Genomic DNA, 23,726 nt, shown 5'->3' on the forward strand with positions numbered 1-23,726 from the left:
TTTTTTTTCTTTTTCCTTTTTCACGTTTCTCGCGATCAGCGCACGAGTTGTTTTGATTCTCGAGTCGTGTTTGTCATTGCCGTGGATAAAGCGACAAAGCGACAAAGCGACAAAAATACCACCACCACCAATGTTTGCCTGACTGACCGCCAGATGGAAGGGTCTCTGGGAAAGACTCGATCGCATCACCATCTGGACGGATCATGTACGCTGTGTGTTGTTGTTATACCTCAACCACCAGTTGTTTCTCCCCAGCCTAAACACGTTTGAAACCTCCTGGGATGCTCAATCCTCAAGGTGCCACAAAAGTAAACGCTCTACCCACTTCCCTTCCATCCCCCCCCTTCCCCACCGTTATCACTAAAAGGATGTACTTACTTACATACATGTGAGTACATTACCTCCACCCCATCCTGACTTACAGCGGGCGGATATGTATGTCTCTTATCCCCCCTTCCCACCCCTCCCCCATGCTGCACATCACCCAACCTCCAAATGTGGATGTCAAACATTAGGAGCGGTGAAACCTTGAGGTCTATTGATTTGATCGACAAACAGCATAGGGGGAAAGGGGAGAGGGTGCCGGTGACAAGACGAGGCGAGGCGTCTTTTTGTTTGAGCTGCAGTAAAGTAGTCAAAGCGAGCGCGACGGCCTTGAAGCTTGAAGCCTTGAAGCTTGAAGGAACAGCTGGACAGCCTTCACACACCGACAAATAGACCGCAAGATCCCGTTGCGATGCAAGACAACCCAAACTGCCAAACCACCAAGCCTGGCCATCCGATCCCCTGATTGAGGTTATCGCGGGTTCCGAGATGTAAAAAGTTGGTACATACGTTGTCGAGGAGTCAGTGTGGTGATGATGATGCTACTGCTGCTGCTGATAATGAAAAGAATGCTATTGGGACTGCTGATGGGGTCGGAGTGAGACCACCATCAATTCTACTACGGGTCCATTGGGTAGGAATTATGGATCAACTACTCCCTCGGTTCTCTTTCCCCCTCCTCCCCCTGAGCTCTGAAACATGGGCTGAAATGTAGAGGGGGCCTATCGATTGCCAGTCCTGAAGACCTGACGATGTTTCTGATCGCAATGCAATGCCATGCCATGCCGTCAGCTGTGCTATACCATTATTGTTGGTCGGTACTCCTGCCTGTTCGCTGGACTCGTGTTGTGTGAATTGTCAGCTTTATTTTGGGGGTGGCGGAGAAAATAAGTCCATGAGAGGGGGGGAACTGTGTTGATCGGAAAGATGTACGGAGTAGTGAAGTACCGGTTAAGAGCAGATAAAATATATAAAAATAATAGAAATAAAAATAAATACCTATACGGCAAAAATCACGACCCATGAGTACATCCGGAAAGCCCCATCGGTAATCTTAAAAGTTGCACCCTTGACTCATCAGTATTCTTTGACAGTTGACTTTCTTCCATTTCCACCCCCACGGCCTGGAATCCGATCCGATCTTCCCCGGGCCCGTCAACTTTTGCTGTGGAAAGAAAAACAAAAAGCTTTAGTATATAAATAAATCCGTCCCCCGAAAAAAGAGTGCCCACGGTCTGAAAAATGAAATGCGAAAAGGAAAAAGTGATAGATCCCACGCCTCAATTGACCAGAGTCGGCTGTCAGATTGATCGAGTCCACCTGCAAACGATTCATCGCGAAGACACACCCTTTCACCTTGTTCATTTTTATTTATCCAATGTACTTTTGTTGCTCTTCCCAAGAGGGAAATCGATGTCTACTGGACCAGTTACTATATCAGGATCCGTCTGTTTGGAGACTTGATCAACATCAACATCGACGTCAACATCAACAACACGACGCGTGAAGATCGTGACTTTGGTACTTCTGGGACTATTTCTAGGACTACTCTTCTTCTTCTTTCTTCTGCTACTTCTCCTCCCTGTCGACCTCCGCCTGATCGCCGCGCTTGACTTGCAGCTGGCGGAAAATTCCAAACTGGTCGCTGGACTCATTTGTTTGGTGCGATCTGATCCCGTGGGGCCCTTTTTTCCCTGAATATTTCTTCTTTCGGTCATTTCTTTTTGACCCCCCTCTTCTTTTTCTGATTTTCCCTTTTTGATTTTATTTTATTTTATTTTTTCTTTTAATCTAAAAATTAAAAGACAATAAAATAAATTAAAATCAAAGGAATAAAAAAAAAGAAAGATCCATCGCTGCCAACCCCCCTCCCTCCCCGCCTTATCTGTTGGGAGATGCAAGGGAGTCCAGACCCAAAGACGCCTCTTACCCCCGATCGATCTGGCCCTGCTTCTTTCTTCTTATACAAGTACTTTGGCTTCTTTTTGCTCATCTGCATACACCTTCACCTCTAACTCTACTCTCCGCCATTTGCTCCCAACCTGACGGAGGTGATCGTTGATCCCCCCTCCCCCCAAGCTTTATTTACTTCCCCAGCTCCTCCTCCACAAGGTCGATCATCTTCTCATTCTCCACACAATCTATATCTACTCCCCTCATCTCCCTCCTTCCTCTTCGCCACTCTCCACTCTCCACTCTATCAACATAACAACAAACACAAACAACAACACGCTCTGAATATTTCTCTGCGACCGAGAGCGTCACCTTACCTATCCGATCCTCCATTCGCAGTTCAGTACTCAACACACAGCCATGTATCCCCTACTTCCTTGGAGTCAAAACCAGTCGAGTGTGCGCTCCTCCTTAAGTGAGGCCACGACCAGCACCCAGACGGTTTCCTTCAGCTTCAGCTATGGCAGCTCCTGCTCGCCTAGCTCGTTGCCGCCTCCACCGCCTCCGTCTCCCAGCGACTCTCTGCTCGACATCACTCCCCGCAAGTGCTCATTCTCCAGCAGCTATGGAATGAACAACTCGTGTGCTTTCCCCTCCTGGCCAAACCGACCATCGCTACTCAGTGCCGATTCCGAGGGTTCGACCGCCAGTGCCTACCTGTCAGATGAGGATCTCTTTCCCAGCGGTTCCGATGTGCCTTCCGACAGCGCCATCGATGAGGAGTCCGCAGCACAGGATCCCGCCATGGACCTGACGACCGAGCAGCAGATTCAGATGCTCCGCGCTGCAGCCGATGAGGAAGCCCAGCGCGCGCGTTTCCTGGCCCAAGTACAAGCACATGCCAGAGCCCAGCAGGCGATGCGTGTAGCCCAAATGGCAGCCACCGAGCGCGAGAACGCCAAACGCAACAAGAAACGCAAGGCCCTTCCCGAGCGGAAAAGACGCACTACCTCTGGGACCAAGGCAACTATTTGCCGGGTCTAGAGACCGGAAGAGGGTGCCCGCCGGGTTTTTCTCTGTAACATCAATCTCATATCTCAGCGTTCTTGTGCATGTTTCACTCTCGATACCCCCTCTCACGGTCTGTTTTGGCGGAGATTAGGGCTGTCGCATGATCGGCGCCGATCTATCCGCAGTTATTGGGCTCTATCATATGCGATCAGCGATTCGCATCCGGGTCTTTTTCTTTTTCTTCTTCGACACCCTCTTGATTCTTTTTTTCTCAACTTTCTTTTTCTTCGCCTTCTCTGGATCTGGATTTCGGCCAGATGATCAGGCTCTTTTCTCTCCCTTCCGACCAGTCAGGCTGGATTCTCCGACAGAAATTCAGGCGTGTGAGCATCACAAGGCGCGCTGCATCCGATTATTCTCGAACGGGGATTTCCCATCCTCCGGGAACAAGGCGAAGATGACGATGACGACAGTGAGAGCCGCACGTGCGCGAGCCTGGGGTTACGCGCCGTAGCCGGCGGGCGGAATTGACAGCCTGGAGCCCGGAGTTTCCAACCACGCAGTCTGATTTGGTGCCCGAGCGCTGGCTGCCTGATTATCTAATTTCCCCTTCGCTGTCGGCGCATTTGATTGAATTCGAAAATCAAAGCAACCGCAACCCCTCCTTTCGCCTTTCGTTACTTCTTTTATCGCCCGTACTCCCCCGAAGGCTCGCACACCACCCCCTGCACGCCGGACAGGGCTTTGCACTGCTGGCTGAGCCTATCAATCCGCACGATCTCACCGCCATTGTCAGGACACGCTCTGATCGCATTACCTACCTTGCCTTGATCAAGTGAAGTGACTCATTCATTGAGAACTGACTGGCATGCGCTTTGATACTCTTTACTCGGACTTGCGGGCTTCAGTCCCCGACGACTATGCGATGAGGCGAGATAACGATCGATACCGCGCATTCCTCGATTTTATTCTAATCTCCCTATCTACAAGATTTACCTGACCACACACCACCACCACCACCACCACCACCTTCTCAACTGTTTCATTTTCTATGCGTTGTCGCGACGGTGTTGGCGGTGTCTCGCTCTTACCTCATCATCTTTTTCTTTTTCTATCTCCTTATGTTTTCCCGGTTATACCCATGGGGTTTTTCTAATGTTCCAAGTTTACTATTTTCGGGATAAGGAGCGCTACTTCCTCACTATCAGCTGGATTACCTGATTTATTGTTTTTATTTCGTTTTTTATCATCTGCCTACAAGCGTCTTTCTCTTCAAGCGTCCGTCGGATGATTAGATACCCCGTCATGTATGTATGCCTCTTTTTTACTTTTACTTTTTCTTTTTCTTTTTCTTTTTTTCGTTTTCTATTTTCGAGCCCCATACCCCCGAGCGTGTTACACAGAACAGCTCCAGCGTTACTTTGCTTGAAATTGCATAGCTCGGCGAACCATACCCTAGCGATTAATGATGCTTCTTTTTGTTTTGTTCTCTTTGCTTTGCTTTGCTTTGCTTTGCTTTGCTTTGCTTTGCTTTGCTGGATAAGATATGATAGGATAGGCAATTAGGATAGCAGACCCAGGTTGCAACTGGATAAGAAATGAAGAACTACATCATATTCGATACTTTCGTTCCTTGAATACTACTGGTAGAGATTAGATTCAAAGTAAGAAAACGAGTGATCCCACCCAGCCTCATTTTCTTCCTATAGTCGAAAAGGTTGGAGGAGCCTATCTTCGTACGCAGGCGGCGCTCGCTATCCCGCTGCTGGTTATCGAGGTATCTCGGGCGATAGCTGTGTCATTACCGAGATGTAGAATGCAGAATCGTATACCGTATCGGGGTGAGATGGAGATGTAGACGAGTAGTAGTGACTAACATTCTCCGACAACCTGAACTGATTCTACGCGCCTCCAAATCTGTGTCCAAGCTATCCCCGGCCCCCTCTCTCCCTCTATCACCGTAACAATGGCAATGACGATGAAAGAACAATAATCTAATACAAAGTGCTCTCTCGAAGGGAGTAAGGACCCGTCTAGAACCCGCGTCCCAACAACACCTCCCCGACCTCGCGCATCAACGCCTCCTCGCCCCGGAGCTCGACGATCCGCCCTTTCGCCGCAATCATCTCCCGCACCCCCATCGCCTTGCAGAGATCGACGACCTCCCCGTCCTCGGGCGCCTCGTACACCAACAAACCCAACGCGAAGAGGAGCCCGTGCACCGCCTCGCGGCTCTGGGTCTCCCGGTCGAGGGCCTCGACCAGCGAGGCGACGAGCTCGACCTGCATCTCCGTGGGGAGGGGGTCGGGCCGGCCGGCGAAGCGGGCGTTGTGGTTGTGCGCGGCGAGGTTGTAGGCGAAGGAGGCGGCGACGATGCGCAGGTTCGGGTGCGGGTCGAGGAGGGAGGTGGTCGTTAGGTTGAGGAGGAGAGGGAGGATTTGCGGGTCATTGTTTGGAGAGGACAACGACAAGAAGTGGTCGGGGTAGAGGGGGCTGGTGAAGAGGTTGCAGGCGAGTTGGCAGAGGGTGATGCGGAGGGGGTATGGGGTTGTAGCGGCGGAAGTGTTGGCCGAAGACAGCAGCGTGCGCAGGAGCTCGTGGTGCGGGTCTTCGGCGGCGAACCAGCCGGATACCCTGGGGTCGAGGAAGAGGAGTCGGACGAGGTCGACGAGGGCGAATTGGTTCTCCGGGGTGAGGGTGCCTAACGTGGTTTGGAGGTAGGGGCCGAAGGTTGGCAGGGATGTTGGTAGGGCGACGTCGGCGGCACCAGCAGAGTCAGGGCTGGTGGCGATGAAGCGACGTTGGATGAAGTCGAGGATGGAGGTCAGCGTGGAGTCGTCGGTGTGGGGGTGGAGCTTCTGTCGGAGCTTATCGAGTGGAGGGATCTTCTTGTAGGTGACGTAGTTGAGGAGCTGACGCTGGAAGCTGGGGAGATGGAGCTGGCGGTGACGGTGCGTCGGGGTGGCCATCTCCAGCAGCAGGCGCACGTTGCCGCGCAGCTGCGCCGGGTTGGCGCCGGACCACTCGTCGACCTTCTGGCCCTTGAGGAAGGTCATGAAGGTGGGCGTGGCGCGTACGCGGTATTTCGTGCTGACGTCCATCGCCGTGCTGATGTCGACTTTGATGAGGATGGCGCGGTCCCCGGCCTCCTCGGCCAATTCGTTGTACGTGGGATAGACCATCCTGCAGGGCGGACAGGTGGCGGAGGTAAAGAAGATGACAGCGCATGATTGGGAGGCGGCGGTGAGGTGCTGCTCCAGCTGGGCCAGGCTGCTTGCCATTCGGACCACGCCCTGGGCAATCGGCGGCGAGGAGGGTTCTTGGGCCGGGGTCGCTGCTGCTGCTGCTGGTCTGGAGGCGGGCGGCGCTTGAGCACCGTCTGTGCCAGTGCCTTGAGTGACACCACGCAGGGCCATCTCAATCTGTGGCTTCATCATCTGCCCAAAGGGAGTGCTCAGGAAGGTCTGCGGGAGGTTTTGGATGTGTTCCGGGATGCCCTTCCCGAGCAGAAACATGGCCAGGTCTTGGGTGAAATTGTTGCAGTTATGCAGGAAGAGATCGTAGGACTGAAAAGGGTGTTAGCTGTTGATCTGTGGGTAATGCAAGAAGCATGACACGCACGCACGCACCTCGGGCGTATAGATTTCTGCCATGGACTGAATGTATTCTTCGATCACATCCAGGGGGAGCTCCGTTTGGCCCAGATGCAGCTTCTCCATCGGCTGTCCATGGTGTGTGCTACCGGGGACAGCCGTCTGGATGCCTTGGCCGTAGTAGTACTCGACCCGATTGAGAACCAGCGAGGTGTGGTAAATGGCATCGATTTGGGTGCCAGTCAAGGGCATGGAATACTGGAGGGGGGGGATGCTTGCATTAGACACGATGCACGTGCTGCTGAGCGACATGACTTACCAATCGCGCAAGACCCTGTGGGAGAATGTGTCAGTAATTTGGACAGCACCAAGACTCAGAATCAATAAAACCACCTTGGAAAGGTCATAGACGTACAGCTCAACATCCATGATGAGTGGACTGGTTGACAGGACTCTGTGAATGGTGCTGAGGTTGTTCAATCTGCTCTTTTAAGGCGTGTAGATCGGAGCAGGCATCCTTGCGGTTACGTCAGCCGCAGGCAGTCACGAGATGGAAGGTTAAAGATTGTTGAAGACGGTGGAATATAAACGATTAAATCCGGATAAAGATCCTCAGGTCGAGACTTACAGCGTAGTCAGATGTACTAAGTAACTTGCTTAGTATGTATGTATCATGTGTCCATAAGAGACTCGGGAGAAGTGAAGAAAGACCGAAACCTGCCCTCCAACTCCTCCACCAATCAACGGCTCCCCCGCGCCCATGGCATTTCTTTGACATCATCTCCTCATCTCCTCATCTTCTCCAACTCCGATTCTACTGTAGATTCCACTTTGCGCCCACGCATTCTTTTCTCCCACCTCACATCCTCACAACATGGTAAAGCATTCCCCCTAATCCAAACTCAACTTCCGAACCAAGTTCCTAACCTATGAACACCCTCACCAGCCTCCCAAAGCCCGCAAACGCGGCCCCCCACCGACCACCGCAACCTCCTCCACCCCCGCCCCGAAACGCGCGCGACAATCCAAACTCGCCAAGGAGAACGACATCACCGCCGCCGAAGAAAGCGAGATCAAAGAAGTGTTTCACTTATTTGTTGTTGACGACGAGATCGATGAGTTCCCCAACGAGAAGGAAGGCGTGATCCCGGTGGAAGATGTGAAGAAAGCTCTTTCGTACGTACAGCGCATACAGTCCACATACCTCCAGACCGCCCCTCTCACCCCCTCCTAAACTAACCACCCAGAGCAAAAGAGCATTAGGTCTCCCCCCCACCCCCACCGAACTCCCCCCCATCCTCTCCGCCCTCGACCCCACGGACACCGGCTACGTCCCCTACGAACCGTTTCTGACCGTCGCCGCCGCCAAGCTCCGATCCCGCTCCGACGAGGCCATGGCCGCCGAGGTCGATGCGGCGTTTCGGCTCTTCACGCGCGGGGGTAGCGGGCGTAGCGGGAGCGGTGGAGGTGCAGGATCTGGTAGCATCATCACCCTGCACCATCTGCGGCGGATCGCCCGCGAACTCAAGGAGGAGGGGAACTTGGATGATCAGTTGCTGAGGGATATGATCCTCGAGGCGAATGGGGGCGCCGGGGTGGCGGCGGGTGTGACTTTGGGTCAGTTTCGGGAGGTGATGCAGCGGGCGGGGGTTTTTTGAAGCTCTCCATGGTGAGAGGGGAAGGGGATTTGTGGTGATGGATGAATGGATGGAGGGAGGGAGGGCCATAACGGGATGGTGTGGGTCTTGGTGGCTGGTTTTGATGGGTCATGAACGTGAAAGGCGATGATGATGAAGTTTATGTGGCGTTTATTTTGGGTAAAGGGCGCGAGGCAGATGTCAATACTTCGGAGTACATTGTTTATAGCGGGCGTTGAGGGTTCAAAATGGGTAGGTAGGTACAGTACTGTACAGTATATTGTCGGCGTCGCGTGCGTTGGTGGTTGTGACGACATTGTACAGAGTTATTGGATAATTGATTAACAGCGGTGCAAGATGGATGTCATGCGAACATATCACTAGATCTGGCATGCTTAGTCCCTTGTCAAGCAAGGGTTGAGTGTAATAATGTTTGAGCCCCCTAATCTCCTACCGGCCTCCTCCTAAAATACAGACATTGATGTACAGATCATACAGCTGAAGCACACACCACTAAGAGAGAAAGGAGAAAGGACAGTTTTTCAAATGAAAGAGCAAATCAAACGCCGTGGCAATGAGTTGTGCACATGGGGGGTATCACATAACGCTGATATACATTGTTTCGGGTGTCAGGCAGGATGGATCCATTAATCCACCTCCAACCCCAGCGGAGATTTCTCGCCAAGAGGTTCGACCGGCAGCGAAGCCGTGACGCTCGTTGCTTGCGACGTGTCCGAGACAGAGTCCCCCGTGGTTGATGTAGCGGACATGCTGTCAGACGGGGGCCGGCTGAATATGGACGGCGGCGAGATGTCGCCTTCTTGCGAGGCCAGTTCGTCCGTGTCCGCGCTCCCAGTCGAGCTCGGTTCCACTGCCTCGTAGAATAGCATAAAGGCACCGCCTTGGGACATGACGCTCGCTTCGCTGACCATCTGCACGTCCTCGTCGCTGAGTCGGTACCATCGCTCGGGTTTCTCCTTGTCGCCGTCCGCTTCGAGAACAGCTTCCGGTACGTGCGCCGGGAAAACCTCCGTCGGGTACTTGCGGTAGCAGATGTAATGACCATTCTCGTGGCGACCATAATGCGTGACGACAGCTCGCAGCTCGTAAAGTCGGCTTGAGGAATCGTCACCGCGACCCCGCGACAGCATCGAGATTCTAGGGTCAGTTCCCCATTGCTCTATGTCCTTGTGGGCTGGATCTTGGGTTAGCCCTCCTAGGCACCATTCGTTCAGGTCCATGGTTGTGGGGAACTTGACGGCAGCATAATTCTTTCGCAGCATCCCTGTCATTTCATCAAACATGCTGCGGTTGATGTGAACAGCCAGGCACTTAGGGGGTCGGGCAATCACGGCCTGGCGTGACTTGGTAGTCGATACCCGGTTCTTCGAAGGGATATGGCATTTTTCTGACAACGTCTTCTCCGCAAAATCTTCTTCCTCGAGGGCCTCGTCCACGGCTTGCAGACGCTCCCGGGCCGACTTCCTGAGAGCATCCGAAACCGTCTGGGACTCAGAACTCGTCGACGGGGTATCCTTTTCCTCCTCAATCTGAGACAGCAGATTCAAGAGTTGACTCCGTGTGCGCAGCAAGGTACATTTGGCACACTCCACCCCCTCGATTGGCTCCAAATGCATATACTGATGAAGACACTCCCGGATGTCGTACTCGAAGTTGGGCCCAAGAGGCACCGTCAAGCAGTTAAACGGGATCAAAGACAGGCCCTCGGTCCACCCACATTGTATACAGCCGACTCGCTGCGCGAGAAGGCCCTCCAACGGGTTTTCCACGAGCTGGGGTTCCGCGACCGACCGCAGATCTACAGCACGATCCGCCTGCATCGACCCTCGATCCCCAGTGCCGATGACATGTTCCTGCGGCCCAGCCATTTTCAGGCCGAGGTTGCGCGTCTGCCGCCGCGTCGCTTGCCGCACCTCGAGGTCCAACTGATCCACCACCTTCGCAAAGTATTCCTGTGCATCCTGCTGCTGCCAGCTGCTCATCGACTTCAGATCCGGCGGCGTCCAGAGTCGCTGTCCGTAGCTTTCCGCACTGTTCAGCCGCTCGATGATCTCCTTGAGGGCATGGTGGGTGGAAAACGAGGACCGCTGGCCCAGTCGCTCGAGATTCCTGTCCAGAAACTCCTCCAGCGAGTGGAGGGATGCCAATCCCTGGATGATGCTGTTCTGGTAGCACGAGTTGTCCCAGTTGCCCAGACCGGGTGGAAAGTTGTCCCTGCCGCTCAGGAGCGACGTGCTGAAGCCCGAGAAGGTCGACGCGCGAGGCAGGAGGGCGGAGAGGAATCCATTATCGAGGCCGAAAATCCGTCTCATCGCTTCGCTCTTCGCTTCGAAGCTCATCGACGTCGACGAGGAGGAGTCCACTGGGTCAAGTCCCGTGGAGTCGAGAGCGGCGACCAGTCGCGACGGGGTCAAGCGGACGGTCAAATTCCACGCGAAATGGGCTAGCGAGAAGGGAAGAAAGCCAAAATAGTTGAGGATAAAGTATACAGATATGATGGTCACCAGTACGCCGGCTGTGAAATTGGAGTGGCCGTGCAAATGCTGGAAAGTGGTATCATAGTTGCTGTAATGCACGCTGCTGAAGGGTCTCTGAGTGGAGAAGTCAATCCCCTCTCTGCGAGCGTTCATGGCTGATGAGAGAAAGTCAAAAGCTGCGGCATGGGGACCGAGCTATAAGCATATCGATGTAAGCAGTAAAGGTAACTGGAGCCAAGGGTAAAGACAGGTAGGATGGTCTGATGCGTGATGCGAAGACAAAAAGACAGTCAGCCAGTGCGTGCAGAATGGATGGCGGCCGAACAAGCCGCGCCGCAAGGCCGATTGCGCGTTGGGTCACTACCGCCACCCGGAAAAGGTTTTATCGATAGGCAAGAAAGGAAAGAAAGTCTCCGTCCGTCTCCACAACAATTTATTCCCATCGCTCGGGCTCACTCGGTATTCTCTGCTGTGTGTGTGCACCATGGCGAAGTCGAGACGTAAGTGTATTACTTGTTGCGCTTCAAGGGCTTTGAAAAAGCTATGGTTCATTTTTAACGTTATCGCATTACTACAGCCCAGTCCAAACATTCCCGTGCTGCCCGCCGGGCAGCTTCTCCCAGTCTCGATCTCGATAAATCGTTGACCACCCTCCCTCGGGCGGAAGAAACCACAGTGCAACGTGAATCCATTCTGGCCGATCGAGCAAATGCTGGCGTCTCTAAGAAGAAGTCCAAGTCGAAGCCTTTGACTAAAGCGCAGCGCGCAAGGCAGCAGAAAGGAATGGAGAGAGCAGAAGCGGTCATGGATCAGCTCGAGAGCAAAGTCAACCGAAGTGTCAACCGCGCTAAAGTTGTCAAAGCTCGTAGGGTATGTGCTCAACATATTGTTCATGACTCCTTGCGCACGATCTCTGACATGCAATAAATCTAGGGCGAATGGGAGGATCTGAACCGCAAGGCGTCGAAGACCATGTTCCAAACTCTTGCCGATGAGGCCGACGACCTCGACGACATGATGGATGACTCGGCCCCTGCTAAGAAAAGCAAGCCTGCAAAGCAAGCGAGCTTTGGCGTTCAGAACCCGGTCGCCGATCAACATGCTGACAACGATGAGGATGACGAGATCACTTGAACCAGTTTCGTAGGAGAAAGTTTTGGGGTTGCACCAAATCTTTATTTCCTGGGCCTCAGCTGGTTGATCATCCGGTCGATCTCGGCGGCGGCTGGTCCGGACGCCCGGGTCTGCAGGAGCTCGAGGGCATTCAGATTTTTTGCCCGGAAGGCTTCCTCGCCTGCTTTGGCAATCATCCCACACTTCACCCACATTTCCACTTTTTCGTCTGCGGGCAGGTTGGTGCATTTGGGGACAAATACTGAGGCGAGCTTCGTGTTCCCTGCTCCCAGGATTTCATTGTAAAAAGGCTATTATGAGTATTGTGAGTATATGCATGCTTCAAGAACGCAGAGTCCTGGATTCGTCTTACCTCCCACCCTATGGGGGATTTCTTGATTTTACCGATATCTTCCAATTCGCCCCAGTCTCGCTTAGCGACTAGAGCTCTCAATCTCAACCACCAGAATGTTTTCTCTGGCATCTTAAATTCACTCTGGAGCTTCTGTGCTCTTTTGCCGTAACCTGATCGGATCAACCTAAATATCGTTTCGTTCAAGCTTAAGCCTAGAAACTCGGTCCTGTCAGCAAGATCCTTGTCCAACGCTTCCTGCACTTTCAAAAGCTGTGAGGCTTCGGAGAGTAGTTTCTGCTGCAGGACCACCGAAGGATCTTTCGAGTCTGACAACAGACGGGTTGCCAGGTGAAGCCTTTCCGTCTTCCGCGGCAAGTCCGTCTCGTTCAAAGCCTCCGAAAGAAGTACGTTCGAGCCATCAATCGGGCGATCATCTTGGTAGAACAGGTCTTTAAGCAACTCTGTGTCCTGTGAGCGGGCATTTGTTTCCACTAGAGCAGATGCCATAGGACGGGTGTTGATTGTTCGAAAAAAGCTCGCCAGGGGAAGCTTTGCCTTGAGGTGTAGAAGAACATAGTTCACTAGATCGACGTCTCCACTCTCAATTGCCTTGTCCAGGGCAATCTCATCCTCTTCCATATTCAACAGTAGCGGAACCTGCTTACCGGCCCGCGGTTCGTGGTTCAGTAATTGTGTTGCGAGCTGCACGCGCCCTTCGTCGTAAGCCGTCTGAGCAATCAACTCAAACGATATGCCTGGCTTTCCATCTAACCTCTGAACAATAAGCTTACATACGGCTTCGTCATCTCCCGTGGCGACTTTGACTTTCTGGCTTGCCCAATGAACGTAAATCTTGTCCGCGGCAAGTTCGAGGTATTCGGAAATTCGGATTGCCAAAAGGTACTCATGTCTGTTCACTAAACGTTCAATGAGTCGCTCAGGCGTGAGGCGCATGTACTGCTCGTAAGAGATAGGCAATCCGATCTGATAGTCTCTCACTGCTTTCAAGACTCGCAGTTTCTCCGTCATTTCCACGAATTCGTCGCTGTTGTATAAGTCAAGCACCGATTTTCCGAAAGAGGCTGCCTTCAATAGACGCTTTTGCCAGTGTGTATCGAATTCCTGGCCCGCCGCTTTGACGCAGGTGTCAACTGCCTCGGGCAAACTCGGGCGAATGCGTTGGATGTTTTCATCGGCTTTTGGAGACTTTTTCTCTAGCAAGTCTACAGAATCCAAGAGCACTGATGCCGGGGAAGTAGAACCAAGCCGGAAGATGGCTTCCGTCACATCTGACCCAGGGTCTCAGTGGCTATCACCGCGAGGGTATGGAAATACATACCAGTAACTTTATGCAAGAATTCGCATGTATCGTTGGTGATGAGTCGTACACCATCAAATTCCGGTATAACATGAACTGTCCCATCATAATAATACCTGTACTGATTGGCATCACCGGAGGAAATACAGGAAAAGGTGACTTATGACGTACCTAGCAGCAACTCCATTCGGTCCGATGAGATGCACCTCGTCCTCCCATGCGATAACAACAGCGTCATCTCCACACCAATCGACAGTTCTGGGTGTCACTCGGGACTCCGGGTCATATTCACTGTACTTGCTTTGGAAGTCGCTACTCACCACCCAGACTTTACCTTCCGCTGTGATAAGTGCGACGAATCGCCCGGTTGGTGAGACGCTCGCATGCTTGAACGGGCCATTCTGGAGGACTTTGTCCTCCGCCTCTGTGGGGTCGACCAAGTATACGGTCTTGTCAACAGCCAACAGAACTTCGACTGAGCGGGAGAGCGTGTACGCCGGGGGTATCAAGGACCAGGACGATACCTCTCCTTCTGGACAAGGGGCCAAGAGCCGGGGACGAGGCTCGTCGTAATTTGACACGGCCACGAGCTGATTGTTCGAAAGCAAAGCCACAAATCCGGATGTCCAGAAACGGCAACCCCTTACACCGTATTCCTCAGCCCCCTGAACCGAGGTCAGGGTTGAACACAGCTCAGACCATCGACGCTGGGGAGACTCACATTGCCGAGAGAAAAGGAAGTAAAATCGCCATGGAGCCCAAAGTAACGTCGGACAGTACCATCTTCAGTAATGACCAAAAGCTCCTCTCTATCAGACCATCCGAGGCCCCGGATCGTGCCAAATTCCCACTGTGGGAAGAATTAGGGAAGTCCAGCCCCTGGTCAAGAGAAGGGAGGGATGCTTACATTCAGACGGTTGATTAGCTTTCCGGAGCACGAATAGATGTCAATACTCGACTTGGTGGTTTGAGCATCACGGAACCGATATGGCTTGCTTTCATCGCGATGCAGTGCTGTTGAGGGTCAATGTATGATAAGTATGGAGTCGTGGTTTACGGCAGCAAGACATGTCCTTACCGATAGCTCCTCCATATGGAGCGCCAGCGATGATGTAGTTCTCCAATTCGATGTCTTCATCGAAGATGGCATCATAGATGGGAACCTTGCGATAGAAACTATCACCCAGTCTCTCCCAATTGGCCAAAGGATTAGATGGTGCCATTGACAGCGTGGTCAAGAGACTGAGGACAGCCCGAGAGAGTGATAACAATGAACAATGCAATGAATGATGTTCGTCGGGGGTCCTTCCGGAAAGCAGCCGCAGTCGGGCGGGCAAAGCTGCTAACCCGATTGGGTTATGCAACTAAGTGACCGACAACTGGTCAAGTTGGATCCATCGATGCATCCCAGGCTGCCTCAGGCTTTGAATACACTTCTCCCTCCCCTAAACCATTAAGATGCTGCAGCCCATGATGCCTGCGCATGCAAAGTACGATGGATCATAACGTGGAGATCCGCAATCTAGCATTGGAGTTATCCGACCTGGAGGTCGCTCTGTTTCTATGTCTTGCAGTCCACGAGCATTGTCGAGTCGAGACGGCCGACACCAATGTTCATGACGTTGCTAAAGAGCTCGCCCTGGTGAATGTCAAACTACTCTCCATTCTCAATCCCTTTGGCTAATGTGTAAGGCACCAGATCTGCTCCAACACTTTCAGACTGACTCAGGTTACCGTCGATTGTTCCTGCGCGACCACGTTTGACACATTCCTCTCAGAAATATCTACACCGCAGAGCGGGAATGGTCGGACAAAACCGTCAAGGTCTCCTGGACAAACGTTCCAGATCCCCAATGTCATCATAGCGAAGAACTTCAACCACGTCGGAGACGAGATTCAACGCTCAGTGCTCGAGGTCAGCCAGAACCAATCGCTACTTACCACAAATTGTTCTCTACCTAACGTTCAATTCCATTAGTTGATGCGCTCGAAGCGACTGTCCCTGCAGACTGGGACCTGGGAAACACCAACAGACTTCCTCTTTGTGCCATTAATAGCGCGCACGGGGGAACGAGACCAACCCTCATTGAATTCTCATTTGGTTTGGCATCCCTACCATACCGTACTTGTCTCTTTTCACTGCTAGCTAATACGTACCCAGAATGACCACCTCTTCATCTCCCACTACCAGGACCCCGAGGACGGCTACGTCTATCTCGAGGAAGACACCGACTGGCTCTCGGAGGGACAAGTATCTGCATCCTCGGTGATCCGCAAATCCGAAGCCCAACAGGAAAAAGGTCATCCACACATAGATCGTGAGGTATGTTCATTCCCCCTTCCCCCAACCGGGAACTCAGTTGACGCGAACTCCGCAGCTATTGGACAAAGCCCAGCGATCCAGCGAAACTGTCACCGTAGGGGCAGACATCACCCGCTACCAGCAAGATATTGTCGTCTTTCTGCGGCTCAGTCGCGCAGTGGCCGGTGGCATCTCCACGCGTTCGAACCTGCATTTCAAGGCGTTCTCCAGGTTAGTGCTTCTCCCCGTTGCCTGTTATGATAGCACGAGGAAGGATATCCCGATCTTACTGTCATCGCGGCAGGTTACTTGCCGTCTTGCATGGCCTGGACTTCGTCACCCCCTCGATTGTAGCGTTAGCGGCGAAAAAGGTCTTCCGTCATCGCATCGTTGTGGCCAGGCCCGCGGACGACCGAAGCTTGCAGTATGGGAGTGGCCTGGGGGCCGTGGCCAAGGTGCTGGAGTATGCGAACCCTGATACGATCTTGGAAGGAGTACTTACGTTAGAGGCGCCATTGTGATTCTCCCAAGCGGTGTCCTCTCCCGGAGCGTTCGATAGGAGTCATGAAGCTGGATCGATATTCTCCACTGTTAGGCTAGAGCTCTTCCATCACGGACCCAAGTGTCGATGCCCGCCTCTAACCTGTCTGTTCCGATTTTTCTGCTCTTCCGCTGTTCCTTGCTTGTGGCTGAAATTGAGTGCCTCCTTTTGATGACTATGTCTCGCAGATGATCATGATCTCAGCACGGCCTACCCAAGCATTGTAGCGGCATGTTATCTCTATGCTTGTCGCTGATCCCTTGTTCTTCGAATTAGGCTGGGCGTTGACTTTCTCTCCGCTTTTGAATATCATATTCAGTTTCATATAACATAACTTCATAAATGTACACATATTTTATGTACTGTACGTGGCTCCAAATGGCTTATGTGCGTCACTCGTCGCCAGAACCCAACAGAATCATAAAAAAAGAAATCCTGTACTACCCACAACTCCCAACGAGAGAGAAGTTTCTGCCAGCAAGCCCCCGCTCAATCCTATCCTCCTCCTCCTCCTCCTCCTCCTCCTCCTCCTCCTCCTCCTCCTGCTCCTCCTCCTCCTCCTCCTCCACCCGGCCCGATACACCCACTCAAACCCAACCCTCAAGCACATTATAAGTCCGGAGTGCTCTATCCTGCAGCACTCATCACCGCATCTCTCCTTAAGAACATTTCAGGCAGGACAAACCCGGTGATCCCAGCATCGCCGCCAGCCGGGGGGTCAGCTCCGACGACATTGTTCGATCCCTCGACGTCAAGAAAAGCCATCGTCTTGCGCCATTCGTCCAAGACGACGTCGACCTCGGTCTTGGCGTCTCCAACGATGGCGTCCATCTTAATGTCGTTGCGATCATACCCGAACGGATCCTCGAGCTGCGAGCCGATGCCTTCGATGCCGTACAGCGTGAAGATCACCAGGCTGACCATCGGGATGGTCCACCAGCCCATGTCGTCAACCATGCCGAAGGGGAGAACGCAGCCGAACAGGGCGAGGACCTGTTTCTGATGGATTCTGGATGTGCAAGAAGACCATGAATCAGTGGAGGCAGTGAAAACAAGAGGTGTTCTTGATTGGAGACAAGCGGCATGGAAATACCATCCGGAAGAAGTTTTAAGGTAGAACTCACAGGTGTGCAACGGGGATAGGCGTGAGCTTGATCGTCTCCATTCGGCCATAGGCGTCGGTCAGTGTGTTCAGCTGCGCCTGCATCTGACTTGCCCCGGGGGCATGGAACCAGCCGCGCTCGACCCCACGCTTGATGAACTGATCGACGAAAAAAGTCAGCTGATAGGGGAGCCCCAGCCCCCCGTCCTCATGGCCCTCCAGTCCCGCGGGCAGGAGGCTGGCATAGTCCGGATTGAAATCCGTGTCCCCATTCTCCGCGACGTCATTGCCCAAAGCCCAGGCGGCGCCCCACTCGGCGCGGAGATGGTTCTTGACGGCAAACGGGATGGCCATCAGGATGCGGATCGTCCGCTCGATGTCCTGCTTCTCTGCCGTCGTTGGGGCGCCCCGGGGGCTGTACCCATTCGTGATGATGGTCCGCACCAGGTTCCGGACACAGGTGTTGATGGTATTCATGCCATTGCGCCCATCCCAGAATCGGTTGTAGGATGTCTGGTTGCGGAAGACTAACATGAGGCCGACGACAATGGACAGAGATGGGATCTGTCGTTTGTTTTCGTTGGTATCGTAGCGATGATCTGCGGCCCGCTTTGATTGCAGGACAAGAACAATGAAAGAGAAGGATAACTCACGATGCTACTCGGAAGGCCGACGGTGTCAAAGACATCCTTGTCTAACCATACCACGAAAGCTGTAAACAAAGCGTGCAGGAAGACTGGCACTATAATGGCTGCATGAATAGCGCCTTTGATGAACCGGAACACGAGAGGCCATCTGGAATCACGTTAATATGAGCAAAAGAAGAAGAAGATCGAACACGGGCCTTCTTGGTTTGTGCCTGGTGGACAAAAGGTGGGGATGGGTTCCATGGCGATAATGATGAGCATTATTGAGAAACATGGTATTCCGACGGCTCAAGGCCGGTGTGGACGGATTGCTGAGACCCAACCGCATATTGCCCCTGCAGTATACGAATGCACGGTGATTTACCGGAAGCTCCTTATGCTGTGGCTTTGTTTTTTTGTTTTCTGATGTCAAGGAAGGGAAGAAGAGAATGAACAAAGAGCGGTCTGCAACTAGGGAATTGTTTAGGCTGATCTGGATCTTATCAGATAACAAAAAAGCCACCCACCGCACATCAACTCCACAGTCTTTCTTCACTATCAGTCAACCTCCGCCAAAGTGGGGACAGAATAAAGGCATCAAAGCGTGCAACACTTCTTTATCCCAGACACTTAGCAGCGATGTGAATGCCGGAGTTTATCTCAATCTATTGCTCTACATGCCAAGATCGGACTGACCGATCGTCTCGCCTCGCGTGACATGCGTATAAATTGACCTCTGCAACCCCCTCTCTCGAGATGCAATCTCATCTCCACAACAGCACTTCAATAGCCGACATTTCTCCGTGGTTACTGTATAGTCACTACCAAGACTTATCAGCTACTACTACTACTACTACTATCTCTCTATCGTGTTGGAACCTCATCGTCCAAGATGTCCTCCATCTACGGCACTTACAAAGGATGGTATCTCCCGGGATTCGAATCGGACGAGTCTTTGGAGCACAAAAAGATCGAGCAGCAGATGGACGAAACGGAAACATCTGCTTCGAACGAAGAAGCCTGCGCATTCAAGTACACCGGGCAGACGGTGAACAAAGCGTTCGTTGGGAAGGTGACGCAGCTTCTGGTGGGCAATGGAATCCCCAACTTTCTCTTCGGTGACATGATGCTCCGTTTCTTTGGATGTGAGACTGACGTGCTCAGCATCAATCTCTCGATTCCGGATGAGCTCCTGGACGAGGCGGCCCGAGTCTTGCGCCAGGCAGGCTTTTATGACGGTCCCATCGAGCCCTTTGATGTCGAGGAAACCCAGTGTTTCCTAGATTCCCGATCGCACCGATTGCACGGGGAGCAGCGACCTTCCCTCGCCTGGGGGTGCCGATACTTCGACGACCACGAGTACTACCGACACTCGGGAGCTTGGTGGCTGCCTACACATGTGTTCCATCTCAGCCGCACACCCGGCCGGCTAGGTCACGTTGATCTCAACCTCTTCATGCACTCGCGCTACTTTTGGGACCTGCCGGTTCCTATCCTGGCGCCTGCCGAGGATGACCAAAACTCCTACGTTCTGTCAACCGACCGCCGCCTTCCAAGACCGGTTTGCTTCGGCCCCAGTCGCCATGCGGTCAAGATGATTTCGCCCGCTCGTCTAGTCGAAGCCCTGATTCTCCTTACCTACCGCGATCTACATCTACCGCGTCAACGCTGGCTCTGCGATTGGCACAACGATCTTTTCGTGATCTTCAAGATGGTCAGTGGATGGAAATGGCCTGAGGAGGACCCTAGCCATACTGGGTATCTCGAATTCACCAGGGCCGATACCCACGTAAGACCCATTCGCTTGGATGGCCGGCGCCTGCACAGGCGAAGCGAGGTGACGGGTCTGGATCCGAGATGGCTTCGACTGGCAGCCTTTCAGTCACCGTTTCAACAATACTTCGAATCGCTGTTCGAGACGGCGCAACTGCCACCTAGTTCCTTCCTACGCACGCCGCCACCCATGCCCACACCAAGCGAAGAAGAGAAAGAAATAGCGGAATGGGAGAAGAGAATGGAGGAGGCGCAACCCCAACCCATCCTCCCTGATGAGGCATGCGATGAACCGACGGAAGCAGAATGGGAAGAAGAGGAGAAGAGCATGCGGGCACGGCGCCTGAGGTCTGACGGCGTCATGGTGGGGCCTCTATTGGAGTCTCGCGACAGCAAGGCCATGGACGACTTTGCTCAGCGCCTGGCAGGGGCGTGGCTCTTGCCCGAGAGTCCTTTCGATGCATTCAATCCCAAGATCAAGCGCCTCGAACCTGATGTGCCAACCACCTGGCCTTTGCGGGATGGCTTTCGGTAAACAGCCCCTGGTCTACCGTTTCGTATTGTTTGTGGCCAGTGTTCCACTTTTCTTAAGTTAATTGATGATCCAAATCCAATAAAAACATTTGTACCAACTAATCAACAGTTCATTTGTCTCTTCCATCGACTTGTCGGTCGGATCCTGGATTTCTCGACCGGTCGGCATCGTGCAAGGTGAATGGAAACGACATGCCGAGAATAAATGTGGACATAACTCAGACCTCCTCCCTTGAAAACCCACGACATAACTGACAACACGCCTACACGCCTTGATCATTTGAAAATCCACCTCCCCACCTCCCTTCCCTTTATATTAACAATCATTTGCGGGCTTCGATCAATTCTCAAGCGACCGACGACGACATTTGATCACGTGTTCGAGCCTTCTCTGGGTGGAAAGGCGCCCCCACAGCCCACAGCCAGCCCAAGCATTCTCAATCAATGTTCAATTTCCACTTCAGCTCTTTTCTGCCCTCGGGGCCTCTCCAGCTCAGAAGCTCTTGAAGCTTACCGATACAGGAGAATAGAGACCGTTTGTGGTAGGTCATCCATCGAAGTCGATCTACGTCACGTACCCGCACACCCCGCTGCGTATTTCTGTGATGGGATGCGAGAGCATCCAACAGAGCCTCGACCTCCTCCGCGATTGTGCGACTATTTTCCCCGGGGAGCAAACATCCCTTCGTACACCGAGCGACCATGATCGTCAGGGATGTTTCTGCAGATGCATATGGAACCATGTCCACATCGAGAATATCGTATAGGTGGCGCATGTCTCCAATCATTTGTCTTGCTAGCGGAGCGGGGAGGTAGTAGTTCGTCTGTGATTGTGGACGAGGCGTTGTGAGAAAATGGAATTTGATCCGTGTATGTTGGTATCTCAACTGGCCGTTTTCAATGCGGAAGTCGGTGGGCCGTAACTGGACCAACAGCCTCTTGAACCTCCGGTCCACGTTTCGAAGATCGTGGTTGTCATCATTCTCACGTTGCTCAAATAGGATTTCCACTGCGTACCGCTGCGGAAGCTGTCAGTAACGGGCGGCCGCGAAGAAGTGGCAGCTGCAGTGAGGTTTGAACTAACATCATCGTTCTCCATTGTCCTAAGGAGAGGGTCGAGGATTGATTCTATGCCAGGACGTTGCCGACCTATGGCCAGATGTCCAATGATGACTAGTCTATAATCCTCGATGTCAGGGATATCTTGAAGACACTCAAGCACATATTGAGCCACGTCATCCAAATGTTTCACTCTCATGATGATAATCTCGAACAGAAAGGCACAGCTCGAATGAGGATGTAAGCGCGGTTGCAAGCAATGATGATCTTAAGCATGATGAAGGACCGGGGAGAACATTTGAGGCTTTATAACTTTTGGTATTCTTGGAGGGAAAAAACCATAGAAGACCAGAGAATGCCCGGATACGGCCTGATCTGGCCTTCAGTACCTGTCCTTCGCGCATGGTCATTGTCTGACGCAATTCTCGTGATGGCATGGCCGTAAGTTGGCCGTTTGCTGCAGCATCCGAGACATAAGCCCAAGTGTTTGATACCCATCCATCGCCCGATCCTGATGACATCCGGAAGAAGCAAACGGATATTCGGCGTTCCCCTGCTTCAGGAGCAATGTGATTGGATATGGCGGAGTCGGCAAGATCACTGAAGGTATTCATTCCATGTAGTGGCTCTTTACCCCGCCCAAAAAGGGATTCTGAATAGTTGTAAGGCACCGGTGTGTGTTTCTCCCAGCGCATAATGGGTCTCCACTATACCGTTATTGCCGGTTCTGAAGGTCGGACCATGGTCAGAGACTGTCATCAGACTAACTGAAGACTAATACCAGCTGCTTACCTGTATGTTTCATTCTGCTTCTATGGATGATAGCAAAGAGTATGTTGACTGGCTTGGACCGAGGCAATGTCCAGAAGGCTGGACACCACACTGCTAGCAACCCGAGGCTAAGGCGATACACGAGAAACTCTGTGGAAGAGACAGTATGGGACGTGATGAATTTGAGTCTGTGGTAGGTAATTGCTGGGCTTTGATTGAGTTGGCCGTGATCAGTCCGGGATTGTCGGGCGTTGAGAGACAGATGATCGCAGGAAGCAACAAGCATACCAGACTTCGCGGTTTCGTTTGGCTTAGGAGCTACCAATGAGGTTTTCGAGCTCCCTAGGATTAACAGATCCCGGTCTAAACTGGTCTGAGTATACCTTTCGCCATCGTGTTCCGGACATCCTAGGGAGCCATGTCACTCTTGAAGACGCATGTCTCTATCCAGTCGTGCTGGTGGCTGGGAGTGGGCTCGAGATGAGCGTTGAACAAGATCTCACTTGTTTCAAAGTAATATGCCTGATTGATGTTCAATGTTCAGGCCTTTGGCGTTGGATGTTTCATGTGTTGTCTTGTGATACATACTTCTGAAAGCGTTTGTCCAGGCATCCCAGGATGCGGTGAGTGAACTTTGGGGAACACTTCTGGTTGAACATGCGAGAACACAAAGAGGAAGAGACGAAAATAGAGAAAGGTGAGGGGAATTAACCAAGGAAGAATCCGGGAGAGCCTGTAGGGCATTTACGTGACGAGCCCTGGTGCTTGAATCCATCTCTGCAGCTCTGGCCTAGACAATTTGCGTTAACAGCCTGCTGTGAACATCCCTGTCGGCGAAATCGAATCTCTGTCCTTCTGGAGGGTCTGTATGAAGGGTATTGTGTGTCTCGGGATTGCACATGTGTGACTACAACCAGCAGTAATAGTCGAATGTTGTCCTCTCAACCAGGACAATGAATCTTCTAATTGGGCTTCCTGCCAGCAGTCCCAGTTGAGGTGATCAGTCAAAGTGAGAAGTAACCCATGGTCCAATCAATTGCCGTCCAGTCCGCCTTTTGACCACCATGATGAGATCTCGTCACCTTCCTGAGTAGTTTGATGATCTTGCATCATGCTGCCAACCAGAGAAACTGGCATGCGTTGGAAGTATTCACTATGGTTGGGGGTTAGGACAATCAGTGATGTAAGCAGGCAAGGTGATGACTATGGATGCCTGTAGGATATGAATTCATGATCGACAAGTAGGGTATTGTACAGAGTAAAGGGATATAATTAG

General features: G+C 52.5%; 11 protein-coding genes across 11 annotated transcripts; 5 read left to right on the forward strand and 6 right to left on the reverse strand.

The window, feature by feature from the left end:
• Positions 1 to 2,637: 2,637 nt before the first annotated feature.
• On the forward strand, positions 2,638 to 3,261 carry ASPACDRAFT_77311 (uncharacterized protein; the record flags this gene model as incomplete). Its single annotated transcript, XM_020204934.1, has 1 exon — positions 2,638 to 3,261. The coding sequence occupies one exon, from the start codon at positions 2,638 to 2,640 to the stop codon at positions 3,259 to 3,261; it is 624 nt and encodes a 207-aa protein (XP_020057930.1).
• A 1,587-nt stretch (positions 3,262 to 4,848) lies between these two features.
• Positions 4,849 to 7,082, reverse strand: ASPACDRAFT_1898647 (bifunctional C97 family peptidase/thioredoxin family protein). Its single transcript, XM_020198739.1, has 2 exons — positions 6,858 to 7,082; positions 4,849 to 6,794 (listed from the first exon to the last, which is right to left on the reverse strand). The coding sequence occupies exons 1-2, from the start codon at positions 7,071 to 7,073 to the stop codon at positions 5,262 to 5,264; spliced, it is 1,749 nt and encodes a 582-aa protein (XP_020057931.1). The 5' UTR covers positions 7,074 to 7,082; the 3' UTR covers positions 4,849 to 5,261.
• Positions 7,083 to 7,695: 613 nt separating this feature from the next.
• Positions 7,696 to 8,479, forward strand: ASPACDRAFT_59271 (EF-hand superfamily Ca2+-modulated protein; the record flags this gene model as incomplete). Its single annotated transcript, XM_020203433.1, has 3 exons — positions 7,696 to 7,698; positions 7,768 to 7,997; positions 8,032 to 8,479. 3 exons carry the CDS (start codon positions 7,696 to 7,698, stop codon positions 8,477 to 8,479), a joined length of 681 nt encoding a protein of 226 aa, XP_020057932.1.
• Positions 8,480 to 8,884: 405 nt separating this feature from the next.
• ASPACDRAFT_77312 (ubiquitin-specific protease UBP1) lies at positions 8,885 to 11,384 on the reverse strand. Its single transcript, XM_020204935.1, has one exon. It carries the CDS (start codon positions 11,107 to 11,109, stop codon positions 9,106 to 9,108), a length of 2,004 nt encoding a protein of 667 aa, XP_020057933.1. The 5' UTR covers positions 11,110 to 11,384; the 3' UTR covers positions 8,885 to 9,105.
• A 56-nt stretch (positions 11,385 to 11,440) lies between these two features.
• Positions 11,441 to 12,090, forward strand: ASPACDRAFT_41858 (Alb1 domain-containing protein; the record flags this gene model as incomplete). The annotated part of the gene is made up of 3 exons (XM_020200995.1): positions 11,441 to 11,456; positions 11,534 to 11,826; positions 11,890 to 12,090. The coding sequence occupies 3 exons, from the start codon at positions 11,441 to 11,443 to the stop codon at positions 12,088 to 12,090; spliced, it is 510 nt and encodes a 169-aa protein (XP_020057934.1).
• A 41-nt stretch (positions 12,091 to 12,131) lies between these two features.
• On the reverse strand, positions 12,132 to 14,965 carry vp16 (tethering complex subunit VPS16; the record flags this gene model as incomplete). The annotated part of the gene is made up of 7 exons (XM_020199418.1): positions 12,132 to 12,380; positions 12,443 to 13,713; positions 13,764 to 13,863; positions 13,910 to 14,407; positions 14,464 to 14,592; positions 14,650 to 14,756; positions 14,821 to 14,965. The coding sequence occupies 7 exons, from the start codon at positions 14,963 to 14,965 to the stop codon at positions 12,132 to 12,134; spliced, it is 2,499 nt and encodes an 832-aa protein (XP_020057935.1).
• Positions 14,966 to 15,237: 272 nt separating this feature from the next.
• Positions 15,238 to 16,880, forward strand: ASPACDRAFT_1887229 (uncharacterized protein; the record flags this gene model as incomplete). Its single annotated transcript, XM_020198451.1, has 6 exons — positions 15,238 to 15,384; positions 15,442 to 15,657; positions 15,721 to 15,843; positions 15,904 to 16,065; positions 16,121 to 16,275; positions 16,349 to 16,880. 6 exons carry the CDS (start codon positions 15,238 to 15,240, stop codon positions 16,563 to 16,565), a joined length of 1,020 nt encoding a protein of 339 aa, XP_020057936.1. The 3' UTR covers positions 16,566 to 16,880.
• Positions 16,881 to 17,212: 332 nt separating this feature from the next.
• Positions 17,213 to 18,662, reverse strand: ASPACDRAFT_26063 (bestrophin family protein; the record flags this gene model as incomplete). Its single annotated transcript, XM_020199387.1, has 4 exons — positions 17,213 to 17,594; positions 17,710 to 18,251; positions 18,341 to 18,482; positions 18,526 to 18,662. The coding sequence occupies 4 exons, from the start codon at positions 18,660 to 18,662 to the stop codon at positions 17,213 to 17,215; spliced, it is 1,203 nt and encodes a 400-aa protein (XP_020057937.1).
• Positions 18,663 to 19,205: 543 nt separating this feature from the next.
• On the forward strand, positions 19,206 to 20,621 carry ASPACDRAFT_41862 (uncharacterized protein; the record flags this gene model as incomplete). The annotated part of the gene is made up of 1 exon (XM_020200996.1): positions 19,206 to 20,621. The coding sequence occupies one exon, from the start codon at positions 19,206 to 19,208 to the stop codon at positions 20,619 to 20,621; it is 1,416 nt and encodes a 471-aa protein (XP_020057938.1).
• Positions 20,622 to 21,057: 436 nt separating this feature from the next.
• ASPACDRAFT_41863 (uncharacterized protein) lies at positions 21,058 to 21,878 on the reverse strand (the record flags this gene model as incomplete). The annotated part of the gene is made up of 2 exons (XM_020200997.1): positions 21,058 to 21,639; positions 21,705 to 21,878. The coding sequence occupies 2 exons, from the start codon at positions 21,876 to 21,878 to the stop codon at positions 21,058 to 21,060; spliced, it is 756 nt and encodes a 251-aa protein (XP_020057939.1).
• Positions 21,879 to 22,646: 768 nt separating this feature from the next.
• ASPACDRAFT_77320 (uncharacterized protein) lies at positions 22,647 to 23,510 on the reverse strand. Its single transcript, XM_020204936.1, has 2 exons — positions 23,039 to 23,510; positions 22,647 to 22,972 (listed from the first exon to the last, which is right to left on the reverse strand). The coding sequence occupies exons 1-2, from the start codon at positions 23,192 to 23,194 to the stop codon at positions 22,859 to 22,861; spliced, it is 270 nt and encodes an 89-aa protein (XP_020057940.1). The 5' UTR covers positions 23,195 to 23,510; the 3' UTR covers positions 22,647 to 22,858.
• Positions 23,511 to 23,726: the final 216 nt, after the last annotated feature.

The sequence above is a fragment of the Aspergillus aculeatus genome (genome assembly GCF_001890905.1).
Source record: "Aspergillus aculeatus ATCC 16872 unplaced genomic scaffold ASPACscaffold_5, whole genome shotgun sequence".
In the NCBI taxonomy this organism is placed as follows: domain Eukaryota; kingdom Fungi; phylum Ascomycota; class Eurotiomycetes; order Eurotiales; family Aspergillaceae; genus Aspergillus; species Aspergillus aculeatus.

Coding starts and splice junctions, on each gene's coding strand:
- ASPACDRAFT_1898647 (XM_020198739.1), bottom strand. CDS start 7,073: ATGCCCTTGACTGGCACCCAAATCGATGCCATTTACCACACCTCGCTG. Junction 6,795..6,857: donor CAGAAATCTATACGCCCGAG/GTGCGTGCGTGC, acceptor CACCCTTTTCAG/TCCTACGATCTCTTCCTGCA.
- ASPACDRAFT_77312 (XM_020204935.1), bottom strand. CDS start 11,109: ATGAACGCTCGCAGAGAGGGGATTGACTTCTCCACTCAGAGACCCTTC.
- ASPACDRAFT_77320 (XM_020204936.1), bottom strand. CDS start 23,194: ATGCCCTACAGGCTCTCCCGGATTCTTCCTTGGTTAATTCCCCTCACC. Junction 22,973..23,038: donor CTGGACAAACGCTTTCAGAA/GTATGTATCACA, acceptor AACATCAATCAG/GCATATTACTTTGAAACAAG.